This window comes from Hemicordylus capensis, chromosome 2 (assembly GCF_027244095.1).
Source record: "Hemicordylus capensis ecotype Gifberg chromosome 2, rHemCap1.1.pri, whole genome shotgun sequence".
Lineage (NCBI taxonomy): Eukaryota > Metazoa > Chordata > Lepidosauria > Squamata > Cordylidae > Hemicordylus > Hemicordylus capensis.
Window position 1 is genome coordinate 377,421,262 of NC_069658.1, and position 14,069 is coordinate 377,435,330.

At 43.6% G+C, this 14,069-nt stretch overlaps 1 protein-coding gene across 11 annotated transcripts in view; it reads right to left on the reverse strand.

Moving 5' to 3' along the window:
• CACNA1A (calcium voltage-gated channel subunit alpha1 A) overlaps positions 1 to 14,069 on the reverse strand; it is a 401,410-nt gene continuing 387,341 nt past the window's right edge. For 10 of the 11 annotated variants that reach the window (XM_053290757.1, XM_053290752.1, XM_053290754.1 and 7 more), the window contains one exon: positions 1 to 1,848. In XM_053290757.1, the coding sequence (XP_053146732.1) occupies positions 1,177 to 1,848 (672 nt within the window). In that variant the 3' untranslated portion in view covers positions 1 to 1,176. The remainder of the gene's footprint in view (positions 1,849 to 14,069) is intronic. The other variant, XM_053290761.1, reaches the window with a different exon arrangement.

Here is a 14,069-nt window from a genome sequence, read left to right on the forward strand (position 1 = left end):
TTTCAATCAAAAATTCATTTTTTTAATATTTTTGTTTTTTTTAAGGATTTTTTAATTTTTCTCATCATTTGTCTTTTTACTTTGTTTCATGCAATATTTCACAGTCCCAATCCCACAGGTTTTTTCAACTTTTTTTTTCAAACAAAGTAGGAAAAAAGAAATAAAGAAGCTGAGGAATTATTAATTTGTTGATGTCATTTCTTTTTCTTTTCAAGCAGGACCAAAATGTCAGAAGAAAATGCTTCATTTTTTATCAATTATTTTTGTCCTTTTTTGTTTTTTTCTGTTTAGTTTTATTTCTTTTTTTTTTTTTATCTCTGCAGGCAGTAATATTAGGTTTGGTATAACCAGCAAGCACTCCTTTGTTTGTGTGTATGTGTGTGTGTGTGTTGGGGGGGGGTGTTTGCGTGCGTGTGTCCCTCTTAAAATGGCAGGCCACAAACTTTTTTTAAAACTTTTTGTTGTTTTTTTAAAGTTAACCAGGTAAATTGAGATGATAAAACTCATCAATAGAAGCCCAGAAAATATTTTTTTTTGTCTTTTTGCTTCATTTTACGTATTTTTTAAAAGATTTTTGTTTCTTAAACTTTTCCAAAAACGTCTTTGCTGAGGTTGACGGACTCTTTTCTGTTGCTCCCACCCCCGTCCACCCTGACCCTAGGTAAAGTGGCATCTGATCTCGTTCCTCAGAGGCATAGTAGTTAGCTGTAGCATGGGGCTCTTGGACTGCACCATTTCCCCACACCTGAGTGCATTTTCTTTTGTAAATTCTGAGTAACGTCCCCCCTCCCACCCTCAAATCACCACACACAACTTGATCTGTAAAAGATAAACATGCTCTGATCTCCCAGACCCTCGCTTCCCTAGTCGCCCCACCCAACCCAAGACCCCTGGTTGTCCCCCCACCCCCCAAATAAGATATAAAGTTGCTTTCCCATCCCCACAACTGCAGGCTTCTCCTCCTCCGGGACTCCTTCCCCAATCAGTGGGCAGTTCGCGGTTCTCCCCCCACTCTCTCTCTCCCTCCTGCCCAGAGCACCCCCCTCCTCCCCCCAACTGGGATGGAATTGCCTCCCTCTTGGGTGTGTGTGTTGAGTCGTGTCGTGTAGCTGCGCGCGGGCGGGCAATGCACGCGCGCGCCTATATGTGTCGTCGTCATGTGGCACCTCTTCTAGGTTAGCAGCAGTCGTCCTCATCCGTTTCACTATAAGGTTCGTGCAGTCCTTTGCGTGCTCCTGTCCCGCGCGACTTGGCAGGTCCATGCGAGTGATAGTATCCATTGGGCAGCCGCCGCCCACCATGCCTGGATGGAGAGAGAGAGGACGAGCCGCTGCCCACCCGGGAAGTTCTGGGCGAACGTCCTGAGCTGCTCCCGTGCTGCTGCTGCTGCATGGCCTCATAGGGGAAGGCATCCTCACCCGCGGCGGGGCCGGCGGCGTAGTCTGGACTCCGGTAGTAGCCACTGCCCCCATGACGAGGCCCCGCGTGGGACTCAGAGCCGTGGGGCGCCGACCACCGGCTGCTGGCGTGGCGGTAGGCCCGAGGCGAGTCGTTCCGCGGGGGGACAGTGTGCCGCTCCATGGCTGGCGACCTGCTGCGGCGCTCGGAGACGTGGTGCTCGGCGGGCAGCGAGGGGTAGCGTCGCGGCGCTGGGCTGGAGAGTCGGCTGGAGTGCACGGACTGCTGTTGCTGGGGGCCTGCTGCCGGGACGGCCTTACGGACCACGGGGGAGTAGGAGATATGTGGCCGGGGCGTAGAAGGGGTTTGTGGGAGCTGGCGGCGTCCTCGCCTCGGGGTGCTGGTGCCAGACGTTGAGAGGACTGGACTCCCACTTACGGAACTACTGCCCTACACGAAAATTGAAACAAAGGAAATCAAAAAGAAAAATATACAAGGAAAATCAACCAAGAAGAGACAGGAGGGAAACGCGGGCGGGATTTGGGTGGAGTGAAGGCGACACAGAGACGAAGACCGGGGTGGGGTGAGGTGGGGAGGACAACAGAAACGAAACGAAACGGAGGCAAAGGGACGAACAGAATTGAATGGAGAAAAGAATGAAAGCAACAGCCACACCAGGATGGATGGGATTCGGAGGGAAGGGTGGGCAAGGGAGACAACGAAGAAAGGTAAAAATTAACAAGAGAAAAGAAGAGAACCCAACCAAAAACGAAAGCAGGGGAAAAAAGAGAAATGAGAAATGGAGTTTTTGTAAGTTTCAGGGTTCAAAAAGTAGCAAAAAGCTTCTAAAAATGACTTGCACGCTTCCAAAAAGAAAGCAAAATAAAGGGGGGGAAAAATCAATTTATATATATATTTATATATAAAAATATATAAATCTATATATTAAAAAGGGAAATAAAAGGGTTTGAAGGAGAAAGGAATGGGCCTGTGGTAGGGTGGGTGGGTGGGTTTGCAAAGCATGGGTCATACTGCATGTTATCAAAACATGATTGGCAGGGTGGGGGGACCTTAGAAAATATCTGGAGTTGGAAAAAGAAGGGCTGGGCTGGGAAGATAAGGGCCGGGTTTAGGAAGTGGCAGGAGTTGGGTGGGAGTGGGGATCTAGCAAGGAAAGATGAGGGAGAGCACTGCGTCTGGAGAAGTTTGGAACAGAGCCGAGCTCTTGAGGGAGGCTGCCAGAGTGCTGCTGTCCTCTGAGAAATGTTTGATCACTTCTGTACCCTCCTCTGCTGGCATTGCTTGCATGCTTAAAGGCAAGATATTCTCTACTTGCACTCTGTACAGCATGGTGTTGCTAAATGAATGTTAAGTAATAGTAGTAGGACCCACCATTCATACATCATTTTGAGCATGAACTCTCTTGGACGTTGCCACCATGGCCAACTCCAGCAGTCAGCAGAATTGGGCACTTGCCAGACAGGTGTGTTCAAGGACCCACCAAGAACCAGTGCCATCATTTTTACTCTCTTGTCAATGGGGCCCCAGCAGATTGGGTGCAATGCACTCTGTCTCTGACGTGGCCAGACCATGTATGAAGAGGGGCCGCGCATCCTGCTGATATATGGTAAAGGCACCTCTAGATGCAGTCTCAGCTTAGACAGGCCCAGACAGATAGAACGTGTGCACATTCTCCATCCTGATAAGAGCCTGCACTAGTTGAGAGGGCATCCCAGACACCATCTCCTCCCAGGCTGTGTGTCCTATTCCACTATAGCTCATACTGATTGACCCTTTGCTCACCTCTTGTATTCCTTGCTCAAATTCCCCAAAGGCACACCAGATCAATGCTGCATCCTGCCAATCACAATATATTTGAAGTAAAGCAGCAAAATAGCTCCTAAATGGAAAAGAGTGAAAAGAGGCCTCTAGATTACTGAGGACCTCCTTTATTGATTTAACAGGCACTGAGAGGTTGACTCCAGTTCTGAAGCCGAAGGACTAGTGTACTGCTTACATCTTCATAATTTGTGATCTGTATGTGCTGTTTTATTCCTCCACTTCGCACCCTTGTTCTTCAGCCTGTTGGACTGTTTTTGTGTTTCAAGCCTAAAAAGCTTAAAAAGTTTATTTGAGCCTATCTCGTGCAATTTGTTCCATACTTGTATATGTATGTTCCTTAATGTGAGAGAAAATGCAGAAGAGAAATCAAATACACATTCTAGGCACTTCACATATAGAATAATTTAAGAACTAACAGATGTAAAATTTATGTGTCAAAAATGCACTTAATCATGTGTTACAAGAGTTACGAACCAGAGGATGAACCACTGAATGAGCATCAAAAATATACGTGTTTGGTAATGTGGCTGCAGATCACACAAATAGCCAAGACAGGACCATGAACTTGATCTCTGCATTGTCCCAGCTTGGTTGGGGACTTTAAACATTCAGTGGCAAACAGTGACAGATGACTGATTCATTCATATGGAAGGCTTTTCTTCATTCAGAGGAAGGCTTGCATATACAGTAAACATGTTTAAAAAAAAAAACAAAACACAGCGGAAACTCCCCCCGCAACAATTGTGCTGTGCCACAAAGTTCCATGCCTTTTTAGAAATAATGTTATAGTAGTTGTAGTAGTTAATAGTAATAGTAGTTCATTGCCTTATTAGAAGTGATGTTATAGTTGTATGGAAGAACTTTTTTAGTTAAGTTTGAGTAGCAGTTCACTGAAGGCCAAATACTATATTTAACATTTGATATGTCTATGAAGGGATCCTGGAGCTCTGTGGACTTTGAAGAGCTTTGGGTGCAGGGAGTCAGCACCTCAGCTAGAGTCGCACAAGAGATGGGTACTGTAGCACTAGTAGAATATCACGCCAGTGGCTTCCTGAAGCAGACCGCCAATTCTTATGGTGGTTGCCCAGCCAGAAGGAATTGGCTCCCCCGCTTCCCTTGAGAAGTTTCTGTGTTTTAAAGGGGCCTTGCTTAGTTTCTTGGGCACTGGCTCTGGTGATGCAGGGGTGGGGGTTCTAATAAGCCTGTTGGGACACCAGAGCAGTGGGGCCTTCTTAGAGGACAAAGGTAGGGCTGTGTCCTTGGGTCTTGGTAGAGATGCTGGCTCAGGTCCCTGGTTCTCCTTGTGTGAGGGGTATCAATGACTCAGGATCATCTGGGGTTTGGGTTCTAGGTTCTTCCAACCCTGTTCCAACCCTGTCTCATCCCAGGAATTGTCTGCCTCATGCCCCAGTTGAGGGGGTCCTGGATCCAGGGTCATGACACCATACAGAACTGAGCAATTAAAAATCAGTATTGACTGAGTGTTGCAAGCTGAAATTTCAGTTTCTGCATCTTACTCAGAGCCAGCTGGATTACTAAGCTGTGGAACAGTGGGGGACAGGAATGAGGGAAAGCCTTATAACTACTTAGTTGCAGGAACAGCCGGGCTATAGACCAAGGAGCCCTTCTCAGCAGTAGTGAAAAGGTACATGGAATGTTGTCAGACATCTCTGCTATGAGGCTAATGCCTGTGACACACCTAGGCTCCTGAAGTTTAAAAAAACCCATAGTCTATTTTGAGATCGCTCTCTGTTCTTCTAGAAATTCGGAAATGGAGATTTCCACCTAGCATGCAGTGGTTCTGCTAAACAAGCAACATACCTGTGTAACACTACACACTGGCATAACGGTTTGAAGCAGTCTGCAACTTCTGTGTCTCATTTTCTCACTGCTGCTTGACCAAAAAACCCTATTATTTATTCATTTTATTTATATACCACCCATCCAAAACCAGCTCTGGGTACTTAATAATAGAGGGAAGAGAATGAAGTACTTTTGAGGGTACTGGGGAATGGCCTTAAAGGCTGTACACATATGGCAACAATAGGTACTGTTGCCTACAATTAGAAATGTTACTCTGCAAGCCTGTGAGAATTCTAAACCATGACAGTAAAATATTTAGATAAGTTAAAAATGGAAGAGGATACTACTTGCTTTCTATTTTTTAAAATTTAGTCCTTATGAAATATGGAAACATCCATGAATAACTGTTGAAATGGTTATGTACTGTGAGGTGTTTGAAGGGGTGGGTACCCTGATTTAGAAGGACTTATTGGTGGGTAGAAGTCGGGAACAGGGAAAGGCAAAGAGCAGGAGAGAGAGGACAAAAAGGGAGTAGCATCAGGAAGGAACAAAAAAATCTATGATACCTTGTAGGAACCATAATCAGGCTTGTCTGTCTGATTCTAGTCAGTTATAATCTACCTGATCTTTAATGCCATAGGTTATATAACAAGTCTCTGGAGTTCGCCACACAATGGGTTTTACTGCAGGCTTTCTGTGAGGCTTTACTGCGAACTCAGTCACCCCCAAAACCCGATGCAAAAAGTGGATTTTTAAATCCTGGATATAAATTGGGCTGCACTCTAGTGCAGAGCAAAACCCGAATTGTGTGTGAAGTGCTCCCTGATAGCTTGCAGGGACTTTGGGGTAAATCTGCCCGATATGTGAATGCACACCCTCCATTCTGGAGGAGATGCGAGCTAAAGGGCTTTAAAAGCTGTGTGTGAAAACTTATCTGTATGTTGTGTGTATTCCCATACACATGCGTGTATCTATACATAGTGATAGAATTGTGCCTTCACTCACAGATACGTCAGTATAATGTATCTCGTCTCATAACCTGTGAACATATACCCATATCTGTGCACAAACTATACATATCTGCATAATTATTTGTGAGGGTGCATTTTGGTGAGCCTGGAACATCATTAATTTATTTGGATTTTATATGAATTTTCTATTTAAAAAAATATCCCAAGTGCTGATGGTATATGCATATCCAAAATCTCTTATCGGGGTTGTACTTACAATGTTTTGTAAGTTACATGAAGACAACTTTGTGGTGGTGGTGTGTGTCTGTGTGTATATTTGTTTCATGTGTCTAGATCTAATGTTGGTGCATGTGTGTGTCCCCACTACAGCCATGTATAGCTGAATACCGCCATACACAGAGGCTGTAACTGTATTGCATAGAACCCTAGAACAGAATTATGTATCTGTGAGAATCCCAGGGTTCTCACTTCCTTCTTTGAGTGAATGTTTGAAAGACAGTGTGGGGGGCTACCTGTGACAGGGCCTTTTCAGTAACACCACCAAGATTTTGGATTTGTCTTGTAGAGGAAGTTTGCTTGTGCCCCTTCTTATTAATTTTTTGATGCCAAATTAAGGCAGTTTTATCTCTGAAGAGGTCTATTGGCTATTCTGTTAAAGTATTCTGCTGCTAAGTTGTTGTCTATGTGATTGCTGCTTCTTTGTTTTTATTGTTTATGAAGTAGGTTGATTATATATTGTGTTAAACACAGGTTATTTTATCTGCCTTGTTGGGTGTAGGCCTGAAGGGTGGGATATAAATCGTTTCGAAATAAATAATTAAATAATCAAGGAGGCTCTAGCTGTCATGGAGCTAATATCCCATTTCAGTTCCCATAGTCCTTTCCCTCTAGCTTTGCCTCAGAATACCTAGTGCCCACCAATGTTTCATGCCTCCTTCCCCTTTAACTTAATACATTTTACAGATTGACCAGAATTTGCAGTTGAAATATATTACAGAAAATAAAGTATATTTATTTGAAGATACATAACATACTATGATTGCAAGATTTGGGACTTTCTATTATACAATTTTAGAACCAAACTAGGCTAGAATCAGGGGATCTGTGATGTTTCATTTAAATAATAATAGTAATCATGGGGAGATTTGGTGGGGGGCATACCAAAACAAATGACAGGGAATGGTCATTGGAATGCATTGGTTCCTTGCAAATGACTAAAATAATGCATTTAATTTCCAAATGGCCATTGGAACATACCCATTCCAATGTATTTCAGCCACTAGTCAGGACAGTCACTTTTTGGTTGGCCATTTGGGATGGTCCCTAAAAACCAATAAATAAGCAATTGTTGGTAACCCTGGTTGAATGCACTACAGTGGCCATTCAGAAGGAACAAATACATTTCAATGACCATTCTCTGTCATTTGTTTTAGTATGTCCTGAGGATGATGCTAGGAGAATTTAATCTTGTCCCTGTACCAGCTTTCAGTCTAAATCCACCCTGAAGCTATTGTTTGCTCAACTGGAGAAATCTTATAGGTATCCTAGTCCTGTCATGTTTGGCCCTCAGACATACGCGCTTCCTACATATTCTGTGGCCTGTGTGCAGTTTTCACATGCATGCTTGTGGCATGGATGTTTGTTTTACCTCCTCTGCTTGGATGGGTGGTGTGCCTGTTTCTTTAGGTGCAGCTTAATTCCAAACTTTCCAGATTCACAAACCCCAGAGAGTTCAGTGCCACCAGCGTAACAACAAAGGGGTCACACCACAGACACTGGAGAAAGAGGCCAGCGAGCTGGGCAGGGCCATCCGCTGGACTGGTTTGGTTTTTGTTCTCTGCTCACCAACCATCTTACCTGCGCCCGCCCCTCGCCGTGACAGCAGAGCCAAGCACAACGGATACAGAAATAAACATGTAAATAAAGGCAGATTGCCCAGGAGACCCCGAGTAAAGCGTCCGAATTTTCCAAAGGAAACAAACAGGAACACAAAAATGACTTTGCATGGGATAGAGGGGGGACTAAACTGAAAATAATGGAATAAAGGACCTTTGAAAGAGCGTTTGTCGTCAATTAATTGCAGTCTCATTCCTAAGTATCCCTCAAGAAAACTACAGTGGAACTCAAATTAGTTCCAGCTGGACCCACCACCACCTTGGGAGCTCTAAGTTTATTTGGTTTGATCTCCCATCAAGGCACTAGACTGATATTAAAGTGGCACATTCACTTTGAAGAATGTCAGGCATGGGTCCTTCTTTGGCTCTCCTACCACAGCATAAATAAGGGATACTGTATCAGATGGAGCGCCCTTACTGAGAGACAGGCTTGGTCATTACTTGCTCCTTGCAGCATGTAATATTTGAAATGAGGTCGGAATTGCACAAATATATGGAGGAGCCAACTGACTCAATTTGCAACCCTGGCACTATCTCAGTTCAAATGCTGAACACAGCACACAATTTCAAAGCTTTTGTACTGATTGCAGGGGAGTGGCTCCAGAATGACCCTATTAAAACCAGCCTTGCCAAACACTGGCCCATGTAGGGTTTCTCTGGCTATTCCCATATGTCCATAGATGTGTGCTCAACCTGTCATGCTTTGAAATAATTATATTCTATTGTCTTATTTTTGTGTGAAAGGTTTGGCTCCTGTGATATTTCCCACTTCCCCCTCAGTACAAATGCCTTGATATTGCCTGCTGTTTATGATATGCAGACAAGAAGTAGGAATGTGTTCTGACTGGCCTTTACTCAGCCACTGATTCTTGTAATATGTGGGTCCATTTTGTGATATCTTGGGGATGTTGTATATGTGATTCATAGACCTGAGACTGCTGGTCTATCTGTGCCCACAACAGAATGAAAGGCAACTGGCAGGCGGGAACAGATAACTTAGATTTGTTGTGAGCCATACGTTGCTGAGAAGGAGCGTGAGCAGGTAGGGGTGAGGGCATCTTTGGATTAAGCAACTGCTGACGTGGGAGAAAGGGAACCATTTGAAGCAAAATATTAATAGAGAGTTTCTCTGCCCCATTTACTGGAAATCAAGCCCTTTTATGCAGTCACAATATTGCTCCAGTGGGAATTTCAATTTCAACCCATACCTTTGACTTTCTGGATCTCTGTAATGTACAGTGTTGTTTCCATGGTCAGATCAACACCAGACTTAAATGGCTTTAATTGCATTCCCTCTGCCCTGGAAACTAGTTTTGGGGCAGGGTGGGTTGGCGGGCAGATGGGAAGGAACTCGGGATCTTAAAAATATTTCTTAGCATCCTTGTCTAAACAACATTTTCAGGATTCATTGTTGGGTGGGGGAGGGGGAGGAAATGGCAGTTAAACAGGTATAAAACCAACATAAATGTGTAGTGTAAATAGGGGGACCTGGCATGGAATATGCTGTTATGACCTCATCTCAGCCGAGCTAAATTTCTAGCCAGATGGGAAGAGGCCCATCACTCAGCAGGCCTTTTTATTTGATTGCTCAAAGGGTGTCCCAATCCATTATAGCAATTGCAAGGCACTTCCACAAGCCACTTCAATGGCAATAGCATGCTGTCCCATTTGCACATACCTTATTGAAGTATGAGAGCATTATACTTTTAATCACTTAATACAAATCATACTAGTTGTGCAGTTGGGATGCACATAAATACTGTAAGGCTAAAACAAAACATCTTTAAAAGGTTCAGAAATGGCATGACATGCTAGAGCAATCCTTTAGAGGGGGGAAAACTCATGTTCCAATTCCTTCACATGAGTTGTTACAGCAGAGAAGCATTCAGCCTCTGAGTAATTTGTTGGGGGAGGGGAACCAACTGAAAGTCAAAGTTGAAATAGGCTCAAGTTTTAAGAAGTAGTTGAATCTGATTCGCTGGGAGGGTGGGAATTGCTCTAGTAGTGTTCACAAATTGCATCACAAATTATACCTAGTAGAGATACTGGTACAAGCACATTCTGCACTGCAATTAGTGGCAGTGAATGTGTTGCTTGGAGAAGTAGCAATACATTTCCCCAGGTTTGTGTACATTTGCTGTCCCTAAGCCTGCAGCATTACTTTGAAAGACGGCATATGATATGTGGCTACAAATAAAAATGAATTCACTTCTAATGTATTTTTTGAAGCACTCAGCATATGAGAGGTCTAGAAAATTGCAATGATGAAAGGTACTGTTGCGGGTTATCTAGCCCAGCAATCTGCAATGGCACAATCCTAATAAATTACTGGGTGAACATTCATAGGGTATATCACTGATGCTGTTACTGTTGACTATCCAGTCTCCTCTAAATTCTTCAAGGAAGGAGATTCCACAACTTCCCTAGGTAAGCTGTTTTCCTAACTAAGCATAGAGACACCTTTTAAAGTGGTGATTCTCTTCAATTTATCAGGGAGAGCAACTGGCCCTATCCAGCCTCAGCACAGCATCCCTCCAGTGGCTGTTGCTGGTATCTGCCTTATGTTTCTTTTAGATTGTGAGCCATCTGGGGACAGGAGACCACTTTATTTATGTATTTTTCTTTGTAAACTGCTTTGTGAACTTTGGTTGAGGAATGGTATATAAATATTCATACTACTAGTAGTAACTGCTCTTAGGGGTTGACATGATACACAAGGGTATTGGGGCTGGAAGACATTGATGCCATTGCTGCTTACACAGAAGCAATGGAGCTGCTATCCCAACTGGTGGTTGCACAAGATGCATCCTTGCAGTTTCTCCCATTGTGGCGAAAGGGAGAAATCTCGGGTATATAACTTGTGTAACCTCTGGTCGGGTCTAGGGGTGTGACAAACTGGTTTGAATTGAACTGGGTTTTATTTGACCTGGCCCAATTTAACTGGTTCAAACTCAAACCAGACTGGCCTAAAAAAAAAGGTGGCTGGTTCAAGTTCAAACCAGGTCTGGTCCGATATGGACCAGTTTGACCCAGTTCAAGGGGCTCTGCTTGTAAAGAATCAGGTGATGATTCCCTTTTACAAGCAATGGAGAATCCTGCCTTTAAAAGGGTTCTAAGGGTGACTGGTGGTGGTGGGGGAGTGAGATGGCAGCTTACTGCCAACCCTGCCGGCGCTCCTCCCCAGAAGTGCTCCTCCTCAGCTCCTAGAGGGGAGTGCAGGTGGAGTTTAGAGGAGCCACCACCACACCACCAACACTCTAGCTGGTAAGGTGCTCTCTTGCCACCACCCCCATCCGCCCTTAGAACTGGGTCGAACCAGTTTGACCTGGTTTGCTTGAACAGACCAGACCACTGCCGGTCTGACAGAACCAACTCACAGACTGGTGATTCGGTTTGAATTCGAGCTGACCTTCCAAAACCAGTTCCGTGCACACCCCTAGTCAGGTCAGTAACACTGCTGTTTCCCCTTTACAAGTCTCCTTTTCTCAGATTCCCTTTCACAAGCAGAGCCCCTGAAACCAGTTTGACCCGGTTCAATTGAATGGACCAGAATACAAGCCCATTCAGCTGAACAAGCTTGTGGACAGGTGATTCGGTTTGAATTTGAACCAAATCACCAAAACCTGTTCCGTGCACACTCCTAGCTGGGACAGCCATACTGCTGCTGTGTACTCAGTGGTGTTGCCACTGACATTTCTCTTCCAGCTCTCTAACCCTTGTAAATCATGTCAACCCCTCTAGGTAGATTAGGTGGGAGGAGAGCTGGTCTTGTGGTAGCAAGCATGACTTGTCCCCATAGCTAAGCAGGGTCTGCCCTGGTTGCATATGAATGGGAGACTTGATGAGTGAGCACTGCAAGATATTCCCCTCAGGGGATGAAGCCGCTCTGGGAAGAGCAGAAGGTTTCAAGTTCCCTCCCTGGCATCTCCAAGAAAGGGCTGAGAGAGATTCCTACCTGCAACCTTGGAGAAGCCGCTGCCAGTCTGTGAAGACAATACTGAGCTAGATAGACCAATGGTCTGACTCAGTATATGGCAGTTTCCTATGTTCCTATGATTATCCCGATATACCTTCCTAAATCTTTTCTGCTGCAATTTGCCCAATTAATTTAGGGCATGTTCACATTAATTTATTTCCTGGGTTATGTCCCAGAAAAAGTTGGTGCAGTCTACCTCAAATCCCAGGGAAATCATTGATTAGTGCTCCTGTGTGGCTGTGCTGACATCCTGATTAATGAAGCACCAAGGAAGACTATGCGCAGTTGCTGCATTTCAGAATAAAGCAGCTGGGGGTGGGGGGAGCAATTTTTGCCCTTTCCCTCTGAAGCACACTGACTCCTGAAATATTTTTGGGTGACAAAGAGCACTTCAGGGAGAAGAGGATCAGTAAAAACTGCACCCTCTTTGTGAGCACTTGTACTCCTTCACTCTGGAACACGGTAGCAGTATGCTTTGCTGTACAGGAGGGGTGGGGAACCTTGGCCCTCCAGCTGTTTTTGAACTACAACTCCCACCATCCCCAGCCACAATAATTGTTATTTTTTGCAATAGCGCACGTTGCATGAGTCGGGATGTCAGTTACTGAGTTTCTTGTTAAGGATACTTCCAGGAGTGTTTATTGTAGAAAGACCCAACAGTTCAGGCTCCCTATTATCAGCTTTGATTTTTTAGTAAATTTAATATTTTCAGGTGTACAGTAATCCATACTGCAATGAGATATAAATGTGGGGCATTTGTAATTGCCTCCTTTGCCAGTTAGGAAATGCCAGCTACACATCTGCAGGGATAAAAACATCAGTAAGGCTATCCTCAGATACCTGAATGGTGCTTTCCCCTTAGTTAATGACTGGCTAAGAATGAAAGCCCATTCATAATTCCAAATGGCATAGCAAGAATATGGGTTGAGCATGTCAGAACACAGCTGGGCTGAATTGTGCTCACTGTGCTGCACAGCTGCACAGTTGCTTCTCTATACCAGGGGTGACTAACTTGAGGCTCTCCAGTTGTTGAACTACAATTCCCATAATCTTCAGCTGCAAGTTATTGTGGCTGGTGATGATCTACGTTGTTGTACAACCACAGCTGGGAGCCTCAGGTTGGTCACCACTGTCCTATGCAAATGATGCTTCCATCTTAAACAACATTTCCCAGTTTACTCTTGGCATGTTTGTGAAGTTTAGCAAATGTTGGCTAAACATGCAGAGTCAGGGAGGGTGTAAAAGGCAAAAAGTCTTCCTTCAGAGAGTAGAAATCTTGCCCAATGAGGAAAATTGGAAAAAGGAAAAAATGAGCATAAAGCTTTCTTCAAAGTGGGTGAATAATATGCAACAGAATGCAGATTATATTCAAAGAAATTAAGTGCAAAGTCATGTAGAATGGGGCAAAAAACAAAACAACCAACCAACAAAAAAGGCCTCATTGCTCATATGTGCTAGAGGGGTTTAGATTATCTGACTACTGTGGATATTGTGAAAATAAATCGCAGGGGAATATGTATGTATTGGATTCACAAATGACCACAATAATCAATAAGGAATCCCAAATGATAATGAGTAAGAAATAGTAATACTGAAAAAAGTGATATAAAATTTAAAATGTATTAATAGTTTAAAACGTTGTACAAATATATAAGAACATATAATGGATTCGGACCAAAAAATCTATGTGAAAATCAATGTTAAGTCCATAGGGACAGATATTTCAGATTTCCAGGGGGAATTAAGCAAATCCCAATAATACTGCCAAAGTCTAAAAGGGTACAAATAAACTTCCAAAGGAAGACGTTTTCAAGAGTAACGAGAAGCCAAGTCTTTAAAAAATCCAAATCAAACTGTTGTAAACTTCCCAAAGGAGACAATCTGAAGAATAATGAAAAGACCAGACATGTTTCAACACCAAAAGTGGCATTGACTGAAACTGTCTATGTCCTTATAGTAGATCTAACCTAACAGTAGGATCTCATAAATTACTACTAGAAATCAAAGCAGCAGCAACGTATAGGACTTGTTTTTGTATAGGACAACTTTTAAAGCTGTTAATACATTTTAAATTTTATATCACGTTTTTCAGTATTACTGTTCTTAGCCATTATCATTTTGGATTCTTTGTTGATGATTACTATGGAAATAGACCTTAGAGTCAAGGTGGAACACCATAACATT